This window comes from Procambarus clarkii, chromosome 14 (genome assembly GCF_040958095.1).
Source record: "Procambarus clarkii isolate CNS0578487 chromosome 14, FALCON_Pclarkii_2.0, whole genome shotgun sequence".
Lineage (NCBI taxonomy): Eukaryota > Metazoa > Arthropoda > Malacostraca > Decapoda > Cambaridae > Procambarus > Procambarus clarkii.
Window position 1 is genome coordinate 29,477,838 of NC_091163.1, and position 23,616 is coordinate 29,501,453.

The 23,616-nt window shown below is 42.7% G+C and overlaps 1 protein-coding gene across 1 annotated transcript; it reads right to left on the reverse strand.

Annotated features, from left to right (window-relative positions):
• Positions 1-1,542: 1,542 nt before the first annotated feature.
• LOC138364773 (300 kDa antigen AG231-like) lies at positions 1,543-12,984 on the reverse strand. The gene is made up of 3 exons (XM_069324745.1): positions 12,963-12,984; positions 10,604-10,953; positions 1,543-1,656 (listed from the first exon to the last, which is right to left on the reverse strand). Exons 1-3 carry the CDS (start codon positions 12,982-12,984, stop codon positions 1,543-1,545), a joined length of 486 nt encoding a protein of 161 aa, XP_069180846.1.
• Between the last annotated feature and the right edge of the window lie 10,632 nt (positions 12,985-23,616).

Below are 23,616 nucleotides of genomic sequence, written 5' to 3' on the forward strand. Positions count from 1 at the left end.
TGTTCTGGCAATATTTCTAATGCTTGCTGGGAGGGTGTTGAATATCCGTGGACCTCTGATGTTCACACATTCTTCTCTTACTGTATTTATGTCACTTCCACTCTTCACCGGTTCTATCCTGCATTTCCTTCCATATCGTTCCCTCCAGCATGTTGCTGTATGGCATTGTTCTTTCATCATAATCTACACAGATTTTCTTCACTATGAGTGCCTGTGGAACTCACCTGCTGTTATCACTTGAAATTTGTATAGGATGTTCATTGTAAAATGATCTTATGTTACATGTCCACACAATCAGTAATGATGGCGACACCGTGACGGAGAATGAGCAACAATTGATGAGCGCTCAGAGCAAGGTCTCATCTCTCTCATCTTCTGTCATGTGAGTGTGTTATGGCTCTCATTACGGGATGTTCTCATTCAAGCTCAAACCCACCGTATAGAAAAGTCACATGTCACCCCCCCTCCCCCCCACCAACTATAAACTGCAATAACAAAATAAGTGTTATATAAGTATTATACAAATGTTTGTCAAGTGTGCAACACGGACTGAAAATTTCAACACTGGTGGAGCGCTTCGTCATTTTTTCAAGTGCTCAGGTTGCTAACTCGATCATATACATTAACCACTGACGGAAAATCTAATTGGCCAGTAATTCCTAGTAAGAGGGCGAAACCATTGTCAACCAATTATCAAAAGAAGTGTTAACTTAGATGACCTGATGACCACTTGTACAGGTCAGCTTTCAATCCCCGACCCTCCAAGTGGTTGGGGCACAACTCCTTTCCTCTGTTCTACCCCAAATGCTTATCCTGATCCCTTCCAAAGTATTATATAGTCGTAATGCCTGAGTGTTTTCTGCTGACAAGCACATTAGAAGACTTATAATCCACCTCTGTGGATTAGTCTTAACTTATCAAAAATTCTCGAACTCAGAAGCCTTGAGAGACCGCCCTCAACCCAATGTTATAATTGATATGGTCAACTTTCAACTCGTAAGTCAACAGTATGGTCAACAAGAGTCGTATACTAAATAAATGAGTACTAAGTTTCTGTAAGCCAAGTATAAAAGATTTAGAATTTCGTTAATGGACATGTAAGCGCTCTATGAACCCTGAATCAGAGTTTCACTGCATCAGGATACCTGCTGGATGTAATACCAGCTGGGTCTACCAGGAATGGTTCACATCATTGTGGTTCACTGTGGCTGACAGGACTAGACCCAACACTGATGGCTGGTAGAGGAAGGTAGCGAGGCTAGACACATCACTCTAGGTTACCAAGGGTCAGGGAGAGCAAGAGAAGGTCATTCACCTGCACTCAACAACACAACATCTTAATTGACCTGTTTACACCTGTCCTGAGGGTCGGGAGACATCACAGGTGAGCAAGATAAAGAACAAGATTTCTTCTCTTGAACATGAGTTGCTCAGTTCACGGTGTTCACGACGTCATGTTTGTCACGTTTGTTGGATATGGATGACTCATGTCCACCTTCCTCCAGTGCTCATGTCTAAGGGGATAGGACTAAGATGACATGTTCACTCAATAACGCTCGTTACCACGAAGAAGCCTTCTTCTTCTTCTTCTTCTTCTTCTTCTTCTTCTTCTTCTTCTTCTTCTTCTTCTTCTTCTTCTTCTTCTTCTTCTTCTTCCTGAATAGCAATTTTCCTTTTTGTGGCCTTACGAAGTCGCAAGCTTTGTCACAGTGATCTCCTTCCTTAATTACCGGAGATAATCAATAATAATATAATAAATATATATTTATTTGATTGAATAATGTGAATATATATATTAATAATAATAAATGATTTGATACGAATGAATCCTTTCTGCCCAAGAAAGGCTGAATCTTTTCCTCCCAAGAAGGACTGAATCTTTTCCACCTAAGAAAGTCTCTGGCATATTTTTCACTACCTGGATATTTATCAAGAGCGTTCGGTGACACAGTTTGAACCCTAGACAGAGTAATCCGCCGTGAGAGGCTTAACACTTTCGCGCTCCGTGGAAACTCGCGGTTGACAGGGGGATAGTGGCCCCCTCCGTGCGGGTAAGCGCGCGGTGACACCCAAATGTGTATACTGTACTCGTTCCAGCTTTCTCACCCTAATTCTCGTGCTACGTCGCTCGTTTTGGTATCATTGTGTTCGCAATTAAATTCCCTACAGATGTGTATGAATAAAATGTACAAAAGGCTGGAGTGCCTCCCCGCAGAAAAGCCTAAAGTTACCCATGAACGAGCACCATTTTGTACATTGCAACCTAATGTTCAACTCGTTCAATTTGATAACATCAAATTTCGTGCTACGTCGCTCGTTTTGATATCAAATTGTTCGCAATAAAAAGGCGAGTATTTTAAAACTAGTCCCAGAATAATAGAGCAATAACTGGATTTTTAACAAATATTTTAATTCTGGACGCTCATCATCACACATTTATTTATATCTTTCCAGTGTTCTGACATAAATATTTGTGTTACATCTTTCATTTTGGTATCAAATTGTTCGCATTAAAACGGCGCGCATTTTAAAACTAGTCCCAAGATAATAGGACAATAAATAGAATTTTAACAAATATTTTAATATTCGGACCATAGGCCTATTTATAATATTTCAAGTGTTTGGACATCAAGTTTCATGTTATATATTTGATTTTGGTATCAAATTGTGTGCAATCTAAAGGCGCTTATTTTAAAACCACTACCAGATTGATCTGATAAAATTTAAATTTTTAAAAAATATTTTAATGAGTGACTCAGTACTGCGTCATTGGAACACATTCAGTAGAAAAATGAGTGACTTAATAGTCAGTCTGTGGAACCTCAATTTTTTTGTGGCACCAATCCTGCCAATCGAGTGTGTTATGATTGAAAATTTTGCACCTGGTCTTCCTGTATTTGACTTATTTTGTGATACTTCTCTTGACGCCTTTTTTTAGTAAGTACATTTTGAGAGGCTGAGAAACTGTCCCAATTGTTTAGGTTCCATGTCGAATCTTTGCAAGTCGGGGTTGTTCTGTGTATTCCCTCTATTCCTGCAATCTTTCCTGTCCCGAAAAGTTAAGTTGGAATGCACATTGATCTTAATAATATGAGCATTGTGATGGGATCCCTGGATTTGAAGGTTCTCTTAATTCATCTTTAAGTATTTAGAACCGGCATGGAATCCACATCTAACAGAACAATAAAAGGAGAAAGGAAAGGAAAGGAAAGAGTTCATAGATACGCGAGTAGACGTGGTAAAGAGCTGAGAAAATTAACCTACAGTGAAAGGCTTAGAGAGATGAAATGAGAAACAACAGAACCAGATGACACAGACGGACGCTTGAGACACAGATGAGGTAGGACCTGAGGACACAGGCAGACGCTTGAGACACAGATGAGGTAGGACCAGAGGACACAGGCGGACGCTTGAGACACAGGTGAAGTAGGACCAGAGGACACAGACGGACGCTTGAGACACAGGTGAAGTAGGACCAGAGGACACAGACGGACGCTTGAGACACAGGTGAGGTAGGACCAGAGGACACAGACGGACGCTTGAGACACAGGTGAAGTAGGACCAGAGGACACAGACGGACGCTTGAGACACAGATGAGGTAGGACCAGAGGACACAGACGGACGCTTGAGACACAGGTGAGGTAGGACCAGAGGACACAGACGGACGCTTGAGACACAGGTGAAGTAGGATCAGAGGACACAGACGGACGCTTGAGACACAGGTGAAGTAGGATCAGAGGACACAGACGGACGCTTGAGACACAGATGAGGTAGGACCAGAGGACACAGACGGACGCTTGAGACACAGGTGATGTAGGACCAGTGGACACAGGCGGATGCTTGAGACACAGATGAGAAAGATAGCCTTCAAGGAAAACTTCTTCGACGTTAGAGTCTCGCGTAAATAAGCTACAAGTGTGTATTTGCTAAATAGAATTCAATGATCAATTACATTAGCCGACTAGAAGATGGAAAGGCAGGGCTAGGGAGCTATGGCTCGACCTCATAACACAACAAATAATTAACAACCAGACGAGTACACACACTCAAAAAAAAAAAACTCACCCAACGCGCATATATTACCTGGTGTCATCAGCGACTAAATTACAAAAAGTTAATGCAAAAAGTGTTTCAGTGACGCCAACATTTGACAACTAACGCGCGCCGGGGCCGAACCATCCCCAGAGGTCGAACCATCCCCCAGAGGTCGAACCATCCACCGGAGGTCGAACCATCCCCAGAGGTCGAACCATTCCCCAGAAGTCGAACCATTCCCCAGAGGTCGAACCATCCCCCAGAGGTCGAACCATCCCCCAGAGGTCGAACCATCCCCAGAGGTCGAACCATTCCCCAGAGGTCGAACCATTCCCCAGAGGTCGAACCATCGCTCAGAGGTCGTACCATCCCCCAGAGGTCGTACCATTCCCCCGAGGTCGTACAATCCTTCAGTGGTTGTACCATCCCTCTGGAGGTCGTACCATCCCCCAGAGGTCGTACCATCCCCCAGAGGTCAAACCATCCCCCAGAAGTCATACCATCCCCCAGAGATCGTACCATCCCCCAGAAGTCTTACCATCTCCCAGAGGTCGAACCATCCTCCAGAGGTCGTACCATCCCCCAGAGGTCGTACCATCCCCCAGAGGTCGTACCATCCCCCAGAGGTCGTAACATCCCCCAGAGGTCGTACCACCTCTCAAAGGTCGTACCACCTCTCAGAGGTCGCACCATCCCCCGGAGGTCGTACCATTCCCCAGAGGTCGTACCATCCCTCAGAGGTCGTACCATCCCAAGAGGTCGTACCATCCCCCAGAGGTCGTAACATCCCCCAGAGGTCGTACCACCTCTCAGAGGTCGTACCACCTCTCAGAGGTCGCACCATCCCCCGGAGGTCGTACCATCCCCCAGAGGTCGTACGATCCCCCAGAGGTCGTAACATCCCCGAGAGGTCGCACCATCCCCCAGAGGTCGTACCATCCCCCGGAGGTCGTACCATCCCCCAGAGGTCGTACCATCCCCCAGAGGTCGTACCATCCCTCGGAGGTCGCACCATCCCCCAGAGGTCGTACCATCCCCCGAAGGTCGTACCATCCCCCAGAGGTCGTACCATCCCCCGGAGGTCGTACCATCACTAGGGTCGCCCCGGCTCCCAATACCGGGAGGTAGTGAAAGCGAGCTGTAGCAGCCCTAACATTTTCATTATTAGTAAAAAGTCCTCCGGCCTATATTTTAATGTTAGACTATTCCAAAGCTTTATTACATACATCGTACATTTCTCCTAGTCTTGTGCGTACTGGGAACAATAGTCCTGTGTGTGTGTACTGGGAACAATAGTCCTGTGTGTACTGGGAACAATAGTCCTGTGTGTACTGGGAACAATAGTCCTGTGTGTACTGGGAACAATAGTCCTGTGTGTACTGGGAACAATAGTCCTGTGTGTACTGGGAACAATAGTCCCGTGTGTGTACTGGGAACAATGGTCCCGTGTGTGTACTGGGAACAATAATCCCGTGTGTGTACTGGGAACAATAGTCCCGTGTGTGTATTGGGAACAATGGTCCCGTGTGTGTACTGGTAACAATAGTCCCGTGTGTGTACTGGGAACAAAAGTCCCGTGTGTGTACTGGGAACAATAGTCCCGTGTGTGTACTGGGAACAAAAGTCCCGTGTGTGTACTGGGAACAATAGTCCCGTGTGTGTACTGGGAACAATAGTCCCGTGTGTGTACTGGGAACAATAGTCCCGTGTGTGTATTACGAACAATGGTCCCGTGTGTGTACTGGTAACAATATTCCCGAATGTCTACTGGGAACAAAAGTCCCGTGTGTGTACTGGGAACAATGGTCCCTTGTGTGTACTGGGAACAATGGTCCCGTGTGTGTACTGGGAACAATAGTCCCGTGTGTCTATTGGGAACAATGGTCCCGTGTGTGTACTGGGAACAATAAACAGTGTGTGCTGAGAACAATAGTGCTCGTGTGTGTACTGGGAACAATATTCCGTGTGTACTGGGAACAATAGTCCCGTGTGTGTACTGGGAACAATATTCCGTGTGTACTGGGAACAATAGTCCCGTGTGTGCACTGGGCACAATAGTCCCCGTGTGTGTACTGGGAACAATAGTCCCGTGTGAGTACTAGGAACAATAGTCCCGTGTGTGTACTGGTAACAATAGTCATGTGTGTGTACTGGGAACAATAGTTCCCGTGTGTGTACTGGGAACAGTAGTCCCCTTGTGTGTACTGGGAATAATATTCCCGTGTTAGTACTGGTAACAATAGTCCCGTGTGTGTACTGGGAACAATAGTCCCGTGTGTACTGGGAACAATAGTCACGTGTGTACTGGGAACAATAGTCCGTGTGTAATGGGAACAATAGTCCCGTGTGTGTACTGGGAACAATAGTCCGTGTGTACTGGGAACAATAGTCCCGTGTGTGTACTGGGAACAATAGTCCGGGTGTGTGTACTGGGAACAATAGTCCCCGTGTGTGTACTGGGAACATAAGTCCCGTGTGTGTACTGGGAACAATAGTCCTGTGTGTACCCAGAAAAATAGTCCCGTGTGTGTACTGGGAACAATAGTCCGTGTGTACTGGGAACAATAGTCCCGTGTGCGTACTGGGAACAATAGTCCCCGTGTGTGTACTGGGAACAACAGTCCTGTGTGTACCTAGAAAAATAGTCCCGTGTGTGTACTGGGAACAATAGTCCCGTGTGTGTACTGGGAATAATAGTCCCCGTGTGTGTACTGGGAACAATAGTCCCGTGTGTGTACTGGGAACAATAGTCCCGTGTGTGTACTGGGAACTATAGTCCCGTGTGTTTACTGGGAACAATAGTCCCGTGTGTGTACTGGGAACAATTGTCCCCGTGTACTGGGAACAATAGTCCCATGTGTGTACTGGGAACAATAGTCCCGTGTGTGTACTGGGAACTATAGTCTCGTGTGTGTACTGGGAACAATAGTCCCGTGTGTGTGTACTAGGAAAAATAGTCTGTGTGTACTAGGAACAATAGTCCCGTGTGTGTACTGGGAACAATAGTCCCCGTGTGTGTACTGGGAACAAAAGTCCCGTGTGTGTACTGGGAACAATAGTCCTGTGTGTACCGAGAACAATAGTCCCGAGTGTGTACTGGGAACAATAGTCCCGTGTGTGAACTGGGAACAATAGTCCCCGTGTGTGTACTGGGAACAATAGGCCCGTGTGTGTACTGGAAACAATAGTCCCGTGTGTGTACTGGGAACAATAGTCCTGTGTGTACCGAAAACAATAGTCCCGTGTGTTTGCTGGGAACAATAGTCCCGTGTGTGTACTGGGAACAATTGTCCCCGTGTACTGGGAACAATAGCCCCGTGTGTGTACTAAGATCAATAGTCCCGTGTGTGTACTGGGAACAATAGTCCCGTGGGTGTACTGAGAACAATAGTCCCGTGTGTGTACTGGGAACAAAAGTCCCGTGTGTGTACTGGGAACTATAGTCTCGTGTGTGTACTGAGAACAATAGTCCCGCGTGTGTACTGGGAACAATAGTCCCGTGTGTGTACTGGGAACAATAGTCCCGTGTGTGTACTTAGAACAATAGTCCCGTGTGTGTACTGGGAACTATAGTCTCATGTGTGTACTGGGAACAATAGTTCCGTGTGTGTACTGGGAACAATAGTCCCGTGTGTGTACTGGGAACAAAAGTCCCGGGAGTGTAATGGGAACAATAGTCCCGTGTGTACTGGGAACAATAGTCCCGTGTGTACTGGGAACAATAGTCCCGTGTGTGTAATGGGAACAATAGTCCTGTGTGTGTACTGGGAACAATAGTCCCGTGTGTGTACTGGGAACAATAGTCTCGTGTGTGTACTGGGAACAATAGTTCCCTTGTGTGTACTGGGAATAATATTCCCGTGTTTGTACTGGTAACAATAGTCCCGTGTGTACTGGGAACAATAGTCTCGTGTGTACTGGGAACAATAGTCCCGTGTGTACTGGGAACAATAGTCCGTGTGTAATGGGAACAATAGTCCCGTGTGTGTACTGGGAACAATAGTCCGTGTGTACTGGGAACAATAGTCCTGTGTGTACTGGGAACAATAGTCCTGTGTGTACTGGGAACAATAGTCCTGTGTGTACTGGGAACAATAGTCCTGTGTGTACTGGGAACAATAGTCCTGTGTGTACCCAGAAAAATAGTCCCGTGTGTGTACTGGGAACAATAGTCCGTGTGAACTGGGAACAATAGTCCCGTGTGTGTACTGGGAACAATGGTCCCGGTGTGTGTACTGGGAACAATAGTCCCGTGTGTGTACTGGGAACAACAGTCCTGTGTGTACCGAGAAAAATAGTCCCGTGTGTGTACTGGGAACAATAGTCCCGTGTGTGTACTGGGAATAATAGTCCCCGTGTGTTTACTGGGAACAATAGTCCCGTGTGTGTACTGGGAACAATAGTCCCGTGTGTGTACTGGGAACTATAGTCCCGTGTGTTTACTGGGAACAATAGTCCCGTGTGTGTACTGGGAACAATTGTCCCCGTGTGTGTACTGGGAACAAAAGTCCCGTGTGTCTACTGGGAACAATAGTCCTGTACGTACCGAGAACAATAGTCCCGAGTGTGTACTGGGAACAATAGTCCCGTGTGTGAACTGGGAACAATAGTCCCCGTGTGTGTACTGGGAACAATAGGCCCGTGTGTATACTGGAAACAATAGTCCCGTGTGTGTACTGGGAACAATAGTCCTGTGTGTACCGAGAACAATAGTCCCGTGTGTGTACTAGGAACAATAGTCCCGTGTGTGTACTGGGAACAATAGCCCCGTGTGTGTACTGAGATCAATAGTCCCGTGTGTGTACTGGGAACAATAGTCCCGTGTGTGAACTGGGAACAATAGTCCCCGTGTGTGTACTGGGAACAATAGTCCTGTGTGTGTAATGGGAACAATAGTCCCGTGTGTTTACTGGGAACAATAGACCCGTGTGTGTACTGGGAACAATCGTCTCCGTGTGTGTACTGGGAACAATAGTCCCGTGTGTGTACTGAGAACAATAGTCCCGTGTGTGTACTGGGAACTATAGTCTCGTGTGTGTACTGAGAACAATAGTCCCGTGTGTGTACTGGGAACAATAGTCCCGTGTGTGTACTGGGAACAAAAGTCCCGTGTGTGTACTGGGAACTATAGTCCCGTGTGTGTACTTAGAACAATAGTCCCGTGTGTGTACTGGGAACTATAGTCTCATGTGTGTACTGGGAACAATAGGTCCGTGTGTGTACTGGGAACAATAGTCCCGTGTGTGTAATGGGAACGATAGTCCCGTGTGTGTACTAGGAACAACAGACCCGTGAGTGTACTGGGATCAATAGTCCCCGTGTGTGTACTGGGAACAAAATTCCCGGGTGTGTACTGGGAACAATAGTCCCATGTGTACTGGGAACAATATTCTCGTGTGTGTACTGGGAACAAAAGTCCCGTGTGTGTTCTGGGAACTATAGTCCCGTGTGTGTACTGGGGACAATAGTCCCGTGTGTGTACTGGGGACAATAGTCCCGTGTGTGTAATGGGGACAATAGTCCCGTGTGTGTACTGGGAACAATAGTCCCGAGTGTGTTCTGGGAACAATAGTCCCGGGTGTGTACTGGGGACAATAATCCTGTGTGTGTACTGAGAACTATGGTCTCGTGTGTGTACTTGGAACTATGGTCCCGTGTGTGTACTGGGGACAATAGTCCCGTGTGTGTACTGGGGACAATAGTCTCGTGTGTGTACAGGGAACAAAAGTCCCATGTGTGTTCTGGGGACAATAGTCCCGTGTGTGTACTGGGGACAATAGTCCCGTGTGTGTACAGGGAACAAAAGTCCCGTGTGTGTAATGGGGACAATAGTCCCGTGTGTGTACTGGGGACAATAGTCCCGTGTGTGTACTGGGGACAATAGTCCCGTGTGTGTAATGGGGACAATAGTCCCGTGTGTGTAATGGGGACAATAGTCCGGTGTGTGTACTGGGAACAATAGTCCCGTGTGTGTTCTGGGAACAATAGTCCCGGGTGTGTACTGGGAACAATAGTCCCGGGTGTGTACTGGGAACAATAGTCCCGGGTGTGTACTGGGAACAATAGTCCCGGGTGTGTACTGGGAACAATAGTCCCGGGTGTGTACTGGGAACAATAGTCCCGGGTGTGTACTGGGAACAATAGTCCCGGATGTGTACTGGGAACAATAGTCCCGGGTGTGTACTGGGAACAATAGTCCCGGGTGTGTACTGGGAACAATAGTCCCGGGTGTGTACTAGGAACAATAGTCCCGTGTTAATGAGCTGAGGGTAATAGATTTGCACCATTGCAAGAAGCAATAACCTCAGCGAGAGGTTGTTTCCTTCTGGCTGTAAATGGACATAGCGACGCTTTACCTATTGTTCTGTTCTGTCTTCTTTTATCGAGGGCCTGGAAGTCTGTTGGACCTATAAAAGTCCACCTTAAGGGCCGAGAACTGACCATCAGCTGGGAGCAACCCATTTCAGTTGGTTTCTAACGTCCAGGTACCAATTTACTGCTAGATAGATAAGGGGTAATAGGGTGTAATCAGGGCGTTGAGGGTGTAGGTTGGTGGTTGTTGTGTCACTGTGTAGGTCAGTGGTTGTTGTGTCACTGTGTAGGTCAGTGGTTGTTGTGTCACTGTGTAGGTCAGTGGTTGTTGTGTCACTGTGTAGGTCAGTGGTTGTTGTGTCACTGTGTAGGTCAGTGGTTGTTGTGTCACTGTGTAGGTCAGTGGTTGTTGTGTCACTGTGTAGGTCAGTGGTTGTTGTGTCACTGTGTAGGTCAGTGGTTGTTGTGTCACTGTGTAGGTCAGTGGTTGTTGTGTCACTGTGTAGGTCAGTGGTTGTTGTGTCACTGTGTAGGTCAGTGGTTGTTGTGTCACTGTGTAGGTCAGTGGTTGTTGTGTCACTGTGTAGGTCAGTGGTTGTTGTGTCACTGTGTAGGTCAGTGGTTACATATTGTAGCCACAAAACCACATAAAACCCAAAGAAAAGTGCAAATAAATGCAGAGGGATGCTTGTCGTGCGCGATTCAACAACACTGGCGTTGGAGGCGTCCGAGAATTTGCGAGAACCCGCGAAACACTAAGAAACACATGTGGTTTTGCTCGTTAATAGAGGTGAAGCTAGTCAATAGAGACAAATTTGCTGCAAGTGGCTCGCTTGTTACTCGAAATGCTCTTAGATAGAGCCGCTCATTAATCGAGGGGCCACTGTATCTACATTCATATCAAGGCTTTTGACCAATTCAGGTCTTAAAACCTGTCAGTTAGTACAGCTTAATATCTGTTTAGGTACATCCCAGAAGACAGTCAAAGCAATAGTAGTTGAAAAATCCTACTGACCTAGAAGTGACTGTACTGGCAGCCACCACTTAATTCCTAAAAGAAAAAGGAATGCAATTAGCAGATCCTCTGATCAATTCTGAAAACATAGGGGATATCGGAATTTTGATTGGAGCTGACTACTATCACCATTTCATTTAGGGATCAGAGGAATCTATGGGTATGAATATACTCAAATCAGCAGGAGGCTTATTGATGACAGAACCTGTACTAGATCTTGAACCTTCAACTTCTGATTAATCACTCCATACAGAAACTGCAATTGTGGCTTGACTAAGCAAAGAACAGTCACCAATTAATATCCCCTACGTGAATGTTGACTGATTAGAATCTGTACATAAATTGTGGGAACTTGATGCAATAGGAATAATTCCTGAACAAAGAAGTCATGATGATGTCTATACAAGCAATTAGTACTTGTACAGTACCATGATGGAAAGTACTGGGTAAGGTTGCCTTGGAAAATTAACCATAGAACCTTACCTATCAACTACATACTGCTTATAGTCAATTTAAATCCTAATTAGCAAAGCTAAGAAGAATGCCTGAGCATTTACAACTCTACCATGAGATTATTGCTCAACAGCTACAAAATAAATTCATCAAAGACGTGAAACACAACAATAAGCAAAAAGGCCATTTTTTTACCTCACATGGCCGTAATCAGAAAATCAAAAACGGATACCTTTACGGATAGTATTTAATTGTAGCTCTAAATCTGGACCACAAGCAACCAATTTGAATGATTGTTTGCAAACAGGTCCAAGTCTAACTTAGAAATTGTATGACATACTACTGAAGTTTAGACTTAGCAAATATTCATACTCAGCAGATATTAGCAAAGCTCTTCTAAGAGTTGGTTTACAGGAAGAAGATAGAGACTTCACTAAGTTTCTATGGGTAGAGAACTCAGAAGATCTAAATAGTCCTATTGAGACTTATAGATTCTCCTCTACTCTTCGGCACTACATCTAGCCCGTTTCTGCTGCAAGCAACTCTAGATACTCAACTGAAAATCATCAAGTCCCAAAAAGACTTAAATCAGTCAAAATCTGTACGTAGATAATATTCAAGGGACAGTTAACAGTTCTACTGATCTATTACAAATATATCAAGAGGCCAACAAGGAGCTACAAGGTGTCAACATGCCACTACAATCATGGGCCTCTAATAATGCAACATTGAATAATCAAATAGCGAGAGATTACCTTGAATATCTCGTACCTGAATCACAAAAGGTATTAGGTATGGGATGGGACATAATCTCAGACACAATATCAATCAAATCAGTACCAGTAAACTATTGCATTGCTACAATAAGGGATTTTCTTCCACAGGTTAGCATAATATTCGACCCACTTGGTCTATTAAACCCTTTAACAATCAAATGGCGTTTATTGGTGCAAGAAGCTTTAAGACAATAGTTGGTTGGGATGGTCCACTGCACTCCAGTTACAAAAAAGCTTGGATGGAGATGGCTCAAGAACAAACTTTAGTCGAACAGATAGTCTTTCCGAGACACATAGTTGAGGGAAATGATGAGGTAACACTACATGTATTTGCAGACTCGTCAGCCAGAGCTTTCAAAGCTTGTGCTTACTTAGTAACTTCCCATCAATCATAGCTAATCACCTCTAAGGCCAGAGTCGCTCCATTAAAGGAGAGGACTTTGCCTCAGATGGAACTGTTACGAACCTTACCTCCTGTGGAGGTTAGTTTCCATTATAAAATGTGGGTGGACACAGTTGAGAATGTTTATTAGAATAAATTTACAGCTGATATCTGGGAGGCCGGGAGTTACCAGTAATACTCTGCCCAATAAAGTAGTTCCTTCTCATCTGCAGATTGTCAGGAATAATGTGAACTGGAATAGCCTATGTGAGGGAAAAATGGACTCAAACTAAAAGCATGTATGGGGAATATGGTAAATAAAGTCAATAAAGAATTTGATTGCAAATGTAAAAAACAGAGTATTAAGAGGCGATGACGCAACAGAGGGGGACGCCATCTTGACGTGAGGGGAGGTGGATACGTTGACGACCAGACCTTGCTATCAGGGGGATTTTCTACGGCCATACAGTCAGATAAGCCATCATTACTTGTTATCAGGGCTGCAAGATATTGTAGAGTAGTTATGCAGACTTTGGAGATGTTTTATAAAAAGTGTTCAGGTTTCCTTGAGGTGTAAATATATGTCATCGGTTGATAGCTGTGGTGGCTGTGAGCACGGTTCCAGGTTTGGGATGGTGAGCCTTAGGGTATCTAGAGCCCGCTTGGGACTTGCATTAATTCATAATGACCTTGTGTAGTAAGGAACAATATTTAATATATGTAATCTCGTTTGTCTTATACGTATAAATTTGTGTCTTTGCACTAGGTTGTTTTCCTTACTCCTTCATTTTCCCATTAGCTCAAGTAAAATCATTTATTTCCCCTAGACAACATTTAAAGGTCCACCACCACCAAATTCTTGACAGGTCTCTATGGCGAAAAATCATGACACAATTGATGACAAAAATAAGACATAACCATGACAATTGGGTAGCCTGTCCGAGAGCACCTCACATATTGAGCAGCCTGATCGAAAGCCTAATAAAAGTGGATAGCCTGTACGTGTAACCTGAAATAGAAATTGTGTAGCCTATTTATTCATTTTGCCTTGTGTAGAAAATTAGAATACTTTTAATATTTATATACCATGATTATATACTTTATTACTTATTTATGTGCATATTATTTCTCTTTATGAAAAGTGTTTACAAAAAATTGTGTGTATTCTCTAGTGCAAAAATTTACCAGTTGACAGGGCAGTCAAGTGAACTAAGCACTGTTCTTGTCAGTTTTCAAAACAAATTCTCAGTTTAAAAAGAGGAAGGTGGTGCAGAAGTATAAATTTTGTGTTGGAGTCTGCTGTATCTTAGCACACTAAAAATGGACTTGGTAGCACAACAAATTGTCGACAATCCTAGTGTTGAGGGTTAGAAAGTGGCAAAAAAGTCTATCCTAGTGGCTGTTGGCAAGCACTATGGACTATTATTGCACATGGGAATGGTGAAGGCGGAAATGCTAAGAGAGATAGTGATGCACTGGGTAGATGAGCAAATTCTTCCACAAGAAATATTAAAGCAGTCCCCGTCCACCAGTGGTGCAAATGTTGTAACTACAGGAAAGGTGGAGACTCAGATGCAGTGGCAGGAAGAATTGCAACTAAAGAAGTTGCAGTTGGAGGCAGAGTAAGCTCAGAAGAGGCTAGAGGCAGAGCAAGCTCAGAAGATGCTAAAGGCCGAGAAAGCTCAGAAGAGGCTAGAGGCAGAGCAAGCTCAGAAGAGGCTAGAGGCCAAGAAAGCTCAGAAGAGGCTAGAGGCAGAGCAAGCTCAGAAGAGGCTAGAGGCAGAACTAGCTATGAAGACGTTACAAGTGGAGCAAGCTCAGAAAAAAATTGAGTTAGAGATTAGGATAGCAGAATTGGGAATTAGATCAGAAAATACCGGTGTTGTTGACTTAGGAACACCTGGGCAGTTAAAGGTTAAAAAAATGTCAAGTTTCCTCTGTTCTGTGAGACTGACCCAGACCAGTTCTTCACTCATTTTGAAAAGTTGGCATGGAGTATGGAATAGCCGGAAATACAATGGGCATCTCTTCTTCAAGGTCAGTTGGTGGGGAAGGCACAGAAGATATTTGCAGCTATGCCTTTGTGTGACAGTTTTGACTATGACAAGGTAAAGGCAGCCATCCTTACTGCTAATCAACTTGTTCCTGAGGCTTATAGGCAAAGTTTAGACAACTGAGACGAGACCCAAGTCAAACCTTGGTAGAATTTGCACAAGATAAATTTAATATGATTAATAAATGGTTAGATGCAGAAAAAAATTAGGGAATTAGAGTCTCTAAAATTTTACTCTTAGTAGAAGAATTTTTATCTTGCATACCTTCTAATGTGGCTTTGTATTTGGCAGAGAAATTACCCAGAGATATTTATGAGTTGGCAAAATTAGCAGATGAATATGAGTTGATGCATAAAGTAATTTTTAAAAATAAAACTCAATCAAATAGACAAGGATCTGTTCGAGCACTAACCTCCTCAGTCAGATTTGGGTCCCACATGTACCCAACAGCAGGTCAAGGAAACACTTTTTTAAAGGTGCCTGATGGTAAAGAGAGTAATATGAAACCCAAAGAGGATCACACTAGTAATAATCCTCACTCAGAGTTGATATAGTGTTCCTACTGCCATAGGAATACTGTCATGTTGTCAATAGTTGTTGGTTTCTCCACCCAGAAAAGAGGCCTATGGCACTCACAGTGTGTGTGGGGAGGAAAACCAAATGTGTAGCAAAAATAATGGGGAAAAAAACATGTGCTATAAATCATTTTGGAGAGTTTATATTAAATGGAAAATTACAGTGTGGAAATGGTTTGTGGCATGATGTTAAAATTTTGAGGGATACGGGAGCATCCCAATCTTTACTATTTGAGAGTGTGTTACAATATATATACAGTCTACAGAGACTGGGGAGGTAATGATTATGTAGGGAATCACAGGAGATTTCCAGACTGTAGCCTTGAGGGAAGAAACCTTGACTGTGATTTTATTAAAGGCAAAAGTTTAGTGGGTGTTAGTCCTAATTTACCAGTTGCTGGCATTGATCTAATTGTGGGGAATGATCTTGCTGGTAATCGAGTTAAAAGAGATGACCACCCAATAATGCTAACTAAGCCAGAGGTGATTAGGGCATAGACAGATCCTGAGGACAAGGTAATATACCCAGCATGTGCCGTGACCCAGTCAAAATCAGAGTCTCAAATATCACAAACTCCCAATAATGTAAGCCAGGAGACAAAATCAGAGGGTAACAAATCAAATAGTGAAGTGGATCTTTGTGACACTTTTATGGCCAAGTTGGAAGAAGCAGATGGGAACAGGATGCGGAGCACCTCCACCAAACCACCTAGGAAAAGGGGTAGGGGAGAGTGTAGTCCAGTTACCACTTCTGGCTCTTCAAACTTGAGATCAAAATAAAATTTTATTCATCAGCAAAGAACTGATCTTATGTTGACTGACTTGCATAATAAGGCAGTAATTGAACTAGAAGCAGAATCGGAGGCTATGACTTATTACTACACTAAAGAGGTGTTGATGCGGAAGTGGAGACCTTGGAGCTCACCTGTGTCACACACTTGGGAGGTAGTTAATCAAGTAGTCCTACCGAGGGGTATAGAGAAAAGGTGCTAAGTGTAGCCCATGATTCACCAATAGGCGGTCATCTGGGTATTGCTAAAACATATAATAAAATAAGCAAGCATTTTACCTGGCCTGGATTAAAGAAAGATGTCATCCAGTATTGTAATGAATGTCCTGTATGTGTAAAAACTGGTAAACAAAACCAGTTAATACCAAAAGCCCCTTTACCCATATTATAGTTGATGTAGTAGGCCCATTGCCTAGAACCAATTGTGGCAATATGTATATCATCACCATGATGTGTCAGACTACACGCTTTCCTGAGGCATTCTCTGTAAGAAATCCTACAACGAAAGTGGTAGTAAGGCACATAATGAAATTTTGTGCTATTTTTGGTGTATCAAAAGTAATACAGACAGATAATGGGGCTAATTTCACTTCCAAGGGTTTTCAGCAGTGTTGTGAGGAGTTTGGCATCCTCCATAAGACATCCACTACTTACCATCCTGAGAGCCAAGGTGCTTTGGAAAGGCTGCACCAAACCCTTAAGCAAATGCTGAGAACCAGTTGCATGGAAACTGGCAGAGACTGGGATGATGGTCTTCCACTGATGCTCATGGCACTGAGGGATACTTATCAGGAGTCCCTGGGGTGTTCACCCAACTCATTAGTTTTTGGCCATGAGGTGAGAAACACACTAACCATCTTAAGAGATAAGTTGATCGGAAGTCCGAAGAGTGTTGTGCAGGTAGATTTTATTGATAACTTACAACAAAAGTTAAACAAAAATAGGGCTAAAGCCTTGAATCATCTTGGCTCAAGGCAAAATGAAGGCACAATATGATAAAAAGACAAAGCAACGACACTTTGAGGCAGGTGATAAAGTGTTGGTATTAATGGCCCGACAGGGACCAACATTATTGCATAGGTTCAAGGTCCCTTTACAGTGATAAAGAAACTCAGTCCCACCAATTATGTAATCCAGGCACCTGATCTCAAGAGAAAGGAAATAGTAGCGCATGTGAATAGGATGAAATTAACACAGAAGGAAACTACCAATACCAACCAGGTGTTTAGTGTAACCCAGGTGGATGAGAATAATGGGGAATGTGATTTTGATAATGTACCTAATACTCGTGTACCTTATTTTATTTTAGCAATGGGGGGAGTGGTTGGCCAATGTCCAGAAAATGGTAGAACATTTGTCATCAGAGCAGAAGCAGGACTTGGAGGAGTTGCTGACTTCTCATGAAGACATCATTGGCGATATTCCCACCCAAACTACAATTATTCACCATGACATCGAGGTGACAGACAACCAACCAGTCAAGTCACACCCATATTGAGTCATTCCTGCAAATCTGAATCTCATCCGGAAAGAGGTCGAATACATGCTTCAACATGAATTGGTTATTATTTATTATTAACATCTTTATTGATAAAATTAATTACAATTTTGCCTAATCTGAGGATTTTGATAGTCTTATTAAATTGAGGATAATGCTAGTATTCACTGTCACGCAGGACAGAGGGTCATACATAAGACAATAGGTCTAAACTGTAGGCTGAAGCACATATATATCATGGTTACAATCAATGTTTTAATGTATGGATATGTGAAAACAACTTTCTATTGTGCACTGCCACACAAGGGCAGGGATGGGTTCATAAGTGATACAGCTTAGAAGTAATATAAATAAAAATTGTTCTTCATTCTTTAAAATGGACAAGCAAATTTTGGGTAAATTGTTAGGATGTCGTCCAGAACACCTGAGTCAATAAAATAGTTACACAGTTGGTGGTACAAGAGGCCAGGAGGTCTAAAGTCCTTTACGGTTTCACATTCATCAATATAGTGTTCTAGTGAATGCATTAAAGGTTTATCACAGAGTTTACAATCCGAATATTCTGGTAGTGGCTCAGCCTCACTAACCTGCCAGATGTGTCTATAGCCAAGGCAAATTCGCGCAATGACTACATCACATTGCCTGGTCCGGTTACTGTGCTGACCATAGAAATACCTATTATTACAAAACTTGTCATAACTTTTAATACTGCAGCTTTCAGGTCTCTGGGCATTTCTTAGTTCTAAATCTGAATTAATTTCTTTAATTTGTATGTTTCTAATAACTGCATTAGATAGTCCAAAGTCATAATCAATGTTTTCTTTCCTGCGAGCCTCATTGGCCATTTGATCTACAGTCATGTTTTCCAACTCCAACATGGGATGGGATCCACACAAATTTTATACAAGAGTTATTATCATTGGCAAAAATTACATTCCGTTTAATATTACAAGCTCCTTCCGACGTACATTGTGATGGGTTATTTAAGGACTGCAGAGCACTTTTCGAGTCACAGAAAATAACTCCACCACCATTGAGCTTAAGGTATTCAGTGGCTAGATAAATTACCAATAGCTCGGTCTGTGTCGTGCTTGCCCTGTTGTTCAATCTCTGTGTACTAGTCATGATCATTTCATTCCCTTTATACACTGCACATGCACAACCTGTTCTACCAGTGCTTAACTGCACAGAGCCATCCGTAAAGGCATAGGATTCAGTCGGTTTGAGAATTTGAAGATGACTGTCAATAGCTTCTAATGTTATACATCTTAAAATGTCAGTGTTATACATTTGTTTTACACTGATGGGAGTATAATGCAGAGAGACCTCCACATCTTTCCAAGGGGGAATATAGTGAACAGTTTTATCAGGGTTAAGAGACACATTCAGTTTCTGAAGATTATAGGCACAACAACTGAGTCACACACTGTAGGGAGCTTTTTGCGGCGGATTGAGGGAATTGTTTAGAATGGATCTCAATTTAATTTAAATAGAGCTGGGAGGACCATTATTTTTCAAAGTTTTGGCGCAAAACATAGTTCTAAGTAGAACTATTCTTTCGTAAATGGAAGGTAAGTTTAGTTCCTTTCTCATGTTAACAATTCTGTCAGCTCTAGGACAACCCAGGATGATGCGCATGGCATCATTCTGTACTACATCTAGGCCTTGTAATTGTTTTAGTAGAAAAATTAAGAAGATGCAAGGCATAATAATCAACAACAGGTCGTATAAAGGCAATATAAAAACTACGAGCATATTTTATGTTAATGCCAAATCCTTTGCCAACAAGAGTTTTGAGAGGTTTAAGACGCTCAGCTAGTTTTTTACGCAGGTTGCTGACGAGATTTGTATCATTAACCTCGACTCCAAGATATTTATAAGACTCACAAGTCTCCATGGGCACTCCATTAATAGTATAGTTAACATGTAGAGAATGGGGAATAAGAACCCTTGTTTTATCAACAGAGATTATGAGGCCACATTCTACTACTATCTTAGAGAATGCATCAAGTAACACTTGTAGCCTTGGTTTACTGTGTGCCATAATACAAATATCATCAGCATAACATATAACAGTTTCCGTAGGTTGTACAGGTATGTCATGGATAAGTTTGTGCATAAGTATATTGAAGAGCATAGGGCTTAGGACACCACCTTGAGGTGTGCCTAGTTCGAATGCATCTGTTCTTGTACTTTTAACTCCTTTAAATAGGACACTAGCACGCCTGTTAGATAGGTAGCTCTTTATCCAACTCAGAAGATTACCTTTGATTCCAAATTCAGCAAGTTGCTCTAATATTATTTCGCCATTTGCTACATCGAAAGCTGACTTTAGGTCAATAAAAGCTGCCTGTGTCCCATCCTGGGAGTTTACAAAATATTCAGCAAAGCATGTTTGTGTGCTACACTTGGGCATGAACCCATATAGGTTAGGGACCAGTTTTTCTTTGACCTGAAACATGACACGATTGAGAACAATTCTCTCCAAGACTTTACACATGCAAGATGTAAGGGAAATGGGTCTGAATTTTTGAGAGTTTGGTTTAGGAATTGGTATTATGAGACTTTGTGTCCATTTCATTGGCAAGATACCTTGTGAGAGACTCATTTGATAGAGGTCAAGCAGAGGGTGGCTAGGGACATCATTCAGTAAGCTCAAGATGTTATAAGTTATACCATCCTCACCAGGGGCAGTTTGCTTAGGTTTTCCTAATGCTGATGTTAATTCAAAGGGGGTTATAGGAAACTGATCCGTTAAATCTGGTGAGGAGCGTGCTATTTCAATATTAAAGTTTCTGTTAATGTTGGCATGTCTTAAATGCTGCTGTATATCTGGGGGTAAGGAAGAAATTTGTGAGACACTAGACCATTGAGCTAGGAGCATGTCAGCATATTCTGCAGGAGTATGATGAAGCTGAACTGGGGCTGAAGGTTTGGTAATGTTTTTAATTTTGTTCCACATTTCTGATAATGTTGTAGTTCTATTGATACCTTGTAAGAATTGTTCCCAATATGTGTTCTTAACTTGACCCTTAAGCTCGCGAAAATCTCTGTTGGCATTAAGGAATGCAAGTAAATTGTAAGGTGTTTTGTCTCGTTTATAAGAGTCAGCAAGCTGAAGCACTTTAGCTCTGCAATAATAATAGGATCCTCTGTCCATGAGGAAGAACGAGTGTTCTTTTTTTCCTTGATTTAACCCAGGTATCATAATAACTGGTAATGATACTGACAAGATCATTGTAAAAGTGGTCCACTGATACAGGTGTATACCCAGTGTACCACTTATGTACATAAGCCTTAAAGTGCTGTTTAACATTGTCTGGAATGTTAATTTTAACTCTAGGATGAGGATTGGACCTAATATCCGCCACATTGTATTCACAATATATTGCAAAATGATCACTTACTAGTTCTGGGATGAGCTTAACGTTGACGTTGCTATCTACTAGGCTGTATCCAATCACATAATCCAGTCTACCCCCCAATAAATGGGTCTGTTTATCAGTATCATACACAGTAAAATTATGATCATTAAGGTATTTCAAGAAGACCCTTCCATTATTGTTACACTGAACATCACCAAGAGCAGTGTGACGAGCATTAAAGTCACCCATACATATCATAGCTGTGTTACCTGTAGGTTTCGGTAGCAGGTCTGCTTTAAGTACACTACATCGTCCATATATGTTATACAGTAGGAAATGGCTATTTGCAGTTTGTAATTTGAATTTTTGATAATGTATACTATCACTCCTATGGTTTTTAATTAGTTTACAGATTAATCCACTCTTAATATACGTTAGTAAACCAGTTCCAATACTGTTGTTGTATGCTATATACCCAGGTATCCTGGGTGGGACCTTCATGATAGTTGTGGACGTATATGGTTCCTGTAAACACATCACATCCACGTCTCTCATTTTAGCATACAAGATTACGTCATTTATCCGAAGATAAACACTTCGAATATTCCAAGAAAGAAACTTAATTGTTTTTGTTTGATGAGCCATGGTTAAGTGTCAAGGGAATTAAGGTAACATTTAAGCTCGTTAAACACTTGGACAACATAAGTAATTTTGTTCCGTGTGTCCTGAGTACTTTTGTCTAGGAGGCGTTTAACCTGAGTAAGAGTTGGTGTTCTCCTAAACTCTTTATCTTTAACCAAATCAAGGGTGTCTTGACGATCTAGTGGGGGTGCCAGTGAGGGATCAATGACTACTCGGCTACTCAATGACTAACACCATGCCCCACGGGGATTTGACACTCACGTTCCGTAGAGATAGGTGAAGTAGCCTCAGCAGCTGCAACATTACCACTCGCATCACTACTGGTGCTGGGAGAATTTACTTGATTACTATCGCTAGCATGATTCACTTCACTATCACCGGGCAGATTCGTCACTAATGTTTGTATTTTAATTCCCAATTCCATAATTTAATTTTTTAACCAGTCAATTTCTTCTGTATCTTTGCTTGTTTGCCTTAGCCCATCGAGGGTTGGAAACTGCTCACCAGAGGTAACATTAGGAGCTTCCAGCTGGGTGCCTCCTGCAGCTGGACCAGACGCCACTGGCTTCCTGCTCATGGTAGAGAGGGCGGGGCGTCGAGGGCAGTCACGATGCCAAACATCTACACCTTGACGCATACACCTGGGACACTTCCGGACCAGAGGAGAGGCTTCCTCCCCGTCCTCAAGGGTAGGGGGGTCCCTGTGAGGACACTCCCTTGTTTCGTGCTGTTCAGCACAGAGACCACACACAGGGTCATGTCGGCAGTGCGTAGAGATATGATGAGTACCATGGCACTTATAACAAACAACAGGGGGGGATACCCAAGGTTTAATAGGACTTGATGGGATGAAATGTCCAAAGAAGGTGTGAGACCTAGCAGCAGCAATTGGAGTAGTCCTTGTATTTGAATTCCAAAGAACGATGGAACTCAGAGGTTGGTCATTAACTACCGTAAGCTAAATGTAATGACTGTTGATGATAACTTTCCAATGCATAGATTAGATGATTGCATAGACAGTGTTGGTAAAGCCAAGTTTGTAACCATACTAGATTTGTCAAAGGGTACTGGCATATTCCTTTAACACCAAAAGCACGGGAGATGAGTGATTTTATAACTGCAGATGGGTTGTATGAATTCACTGTAATGCCTTTTGGGCTGAAAAATGCCCCAGCAACTTTCCAGAGTCTTATGAACTTAGTGTTAAAAGACATACCACAATGTAGAGCTTACTTGGATGATATTGTAAGCCATTAAGAGAGGTAGGAATTCTGGGGTATTTAACGAACAGAACTCCCATTTCTCCCACATAACAAGGCTCGATTAAAGGAGCACCAGAGATCCCACACCATCTCATTGCCTGGGAGAGGAATTGGACTTCTGTTGGTTAAATACCCCAGAATTCCTACCTCTCTTAATTTCTTTGAAGCATGGTGTAGTGGATACAGTGTGTACCTGCCACTTTGTTGGCCAGGGTTCGAGTCCCCTGGTGGGTTGAGTGTCTATAAAGTTATATATATATATATATATATATATATATATATATATATATATATATATATATATATATATATATATATATATATATATATATATATATATATATATTAGTATATTTTGGTAGCAGTCTTTCTTGTAGACATATATTATTAAATATGACCGAAAAAGTAAGATTAATAATTCTAACACGAATTTTCTCAATCTTTCGTACATTTCTTT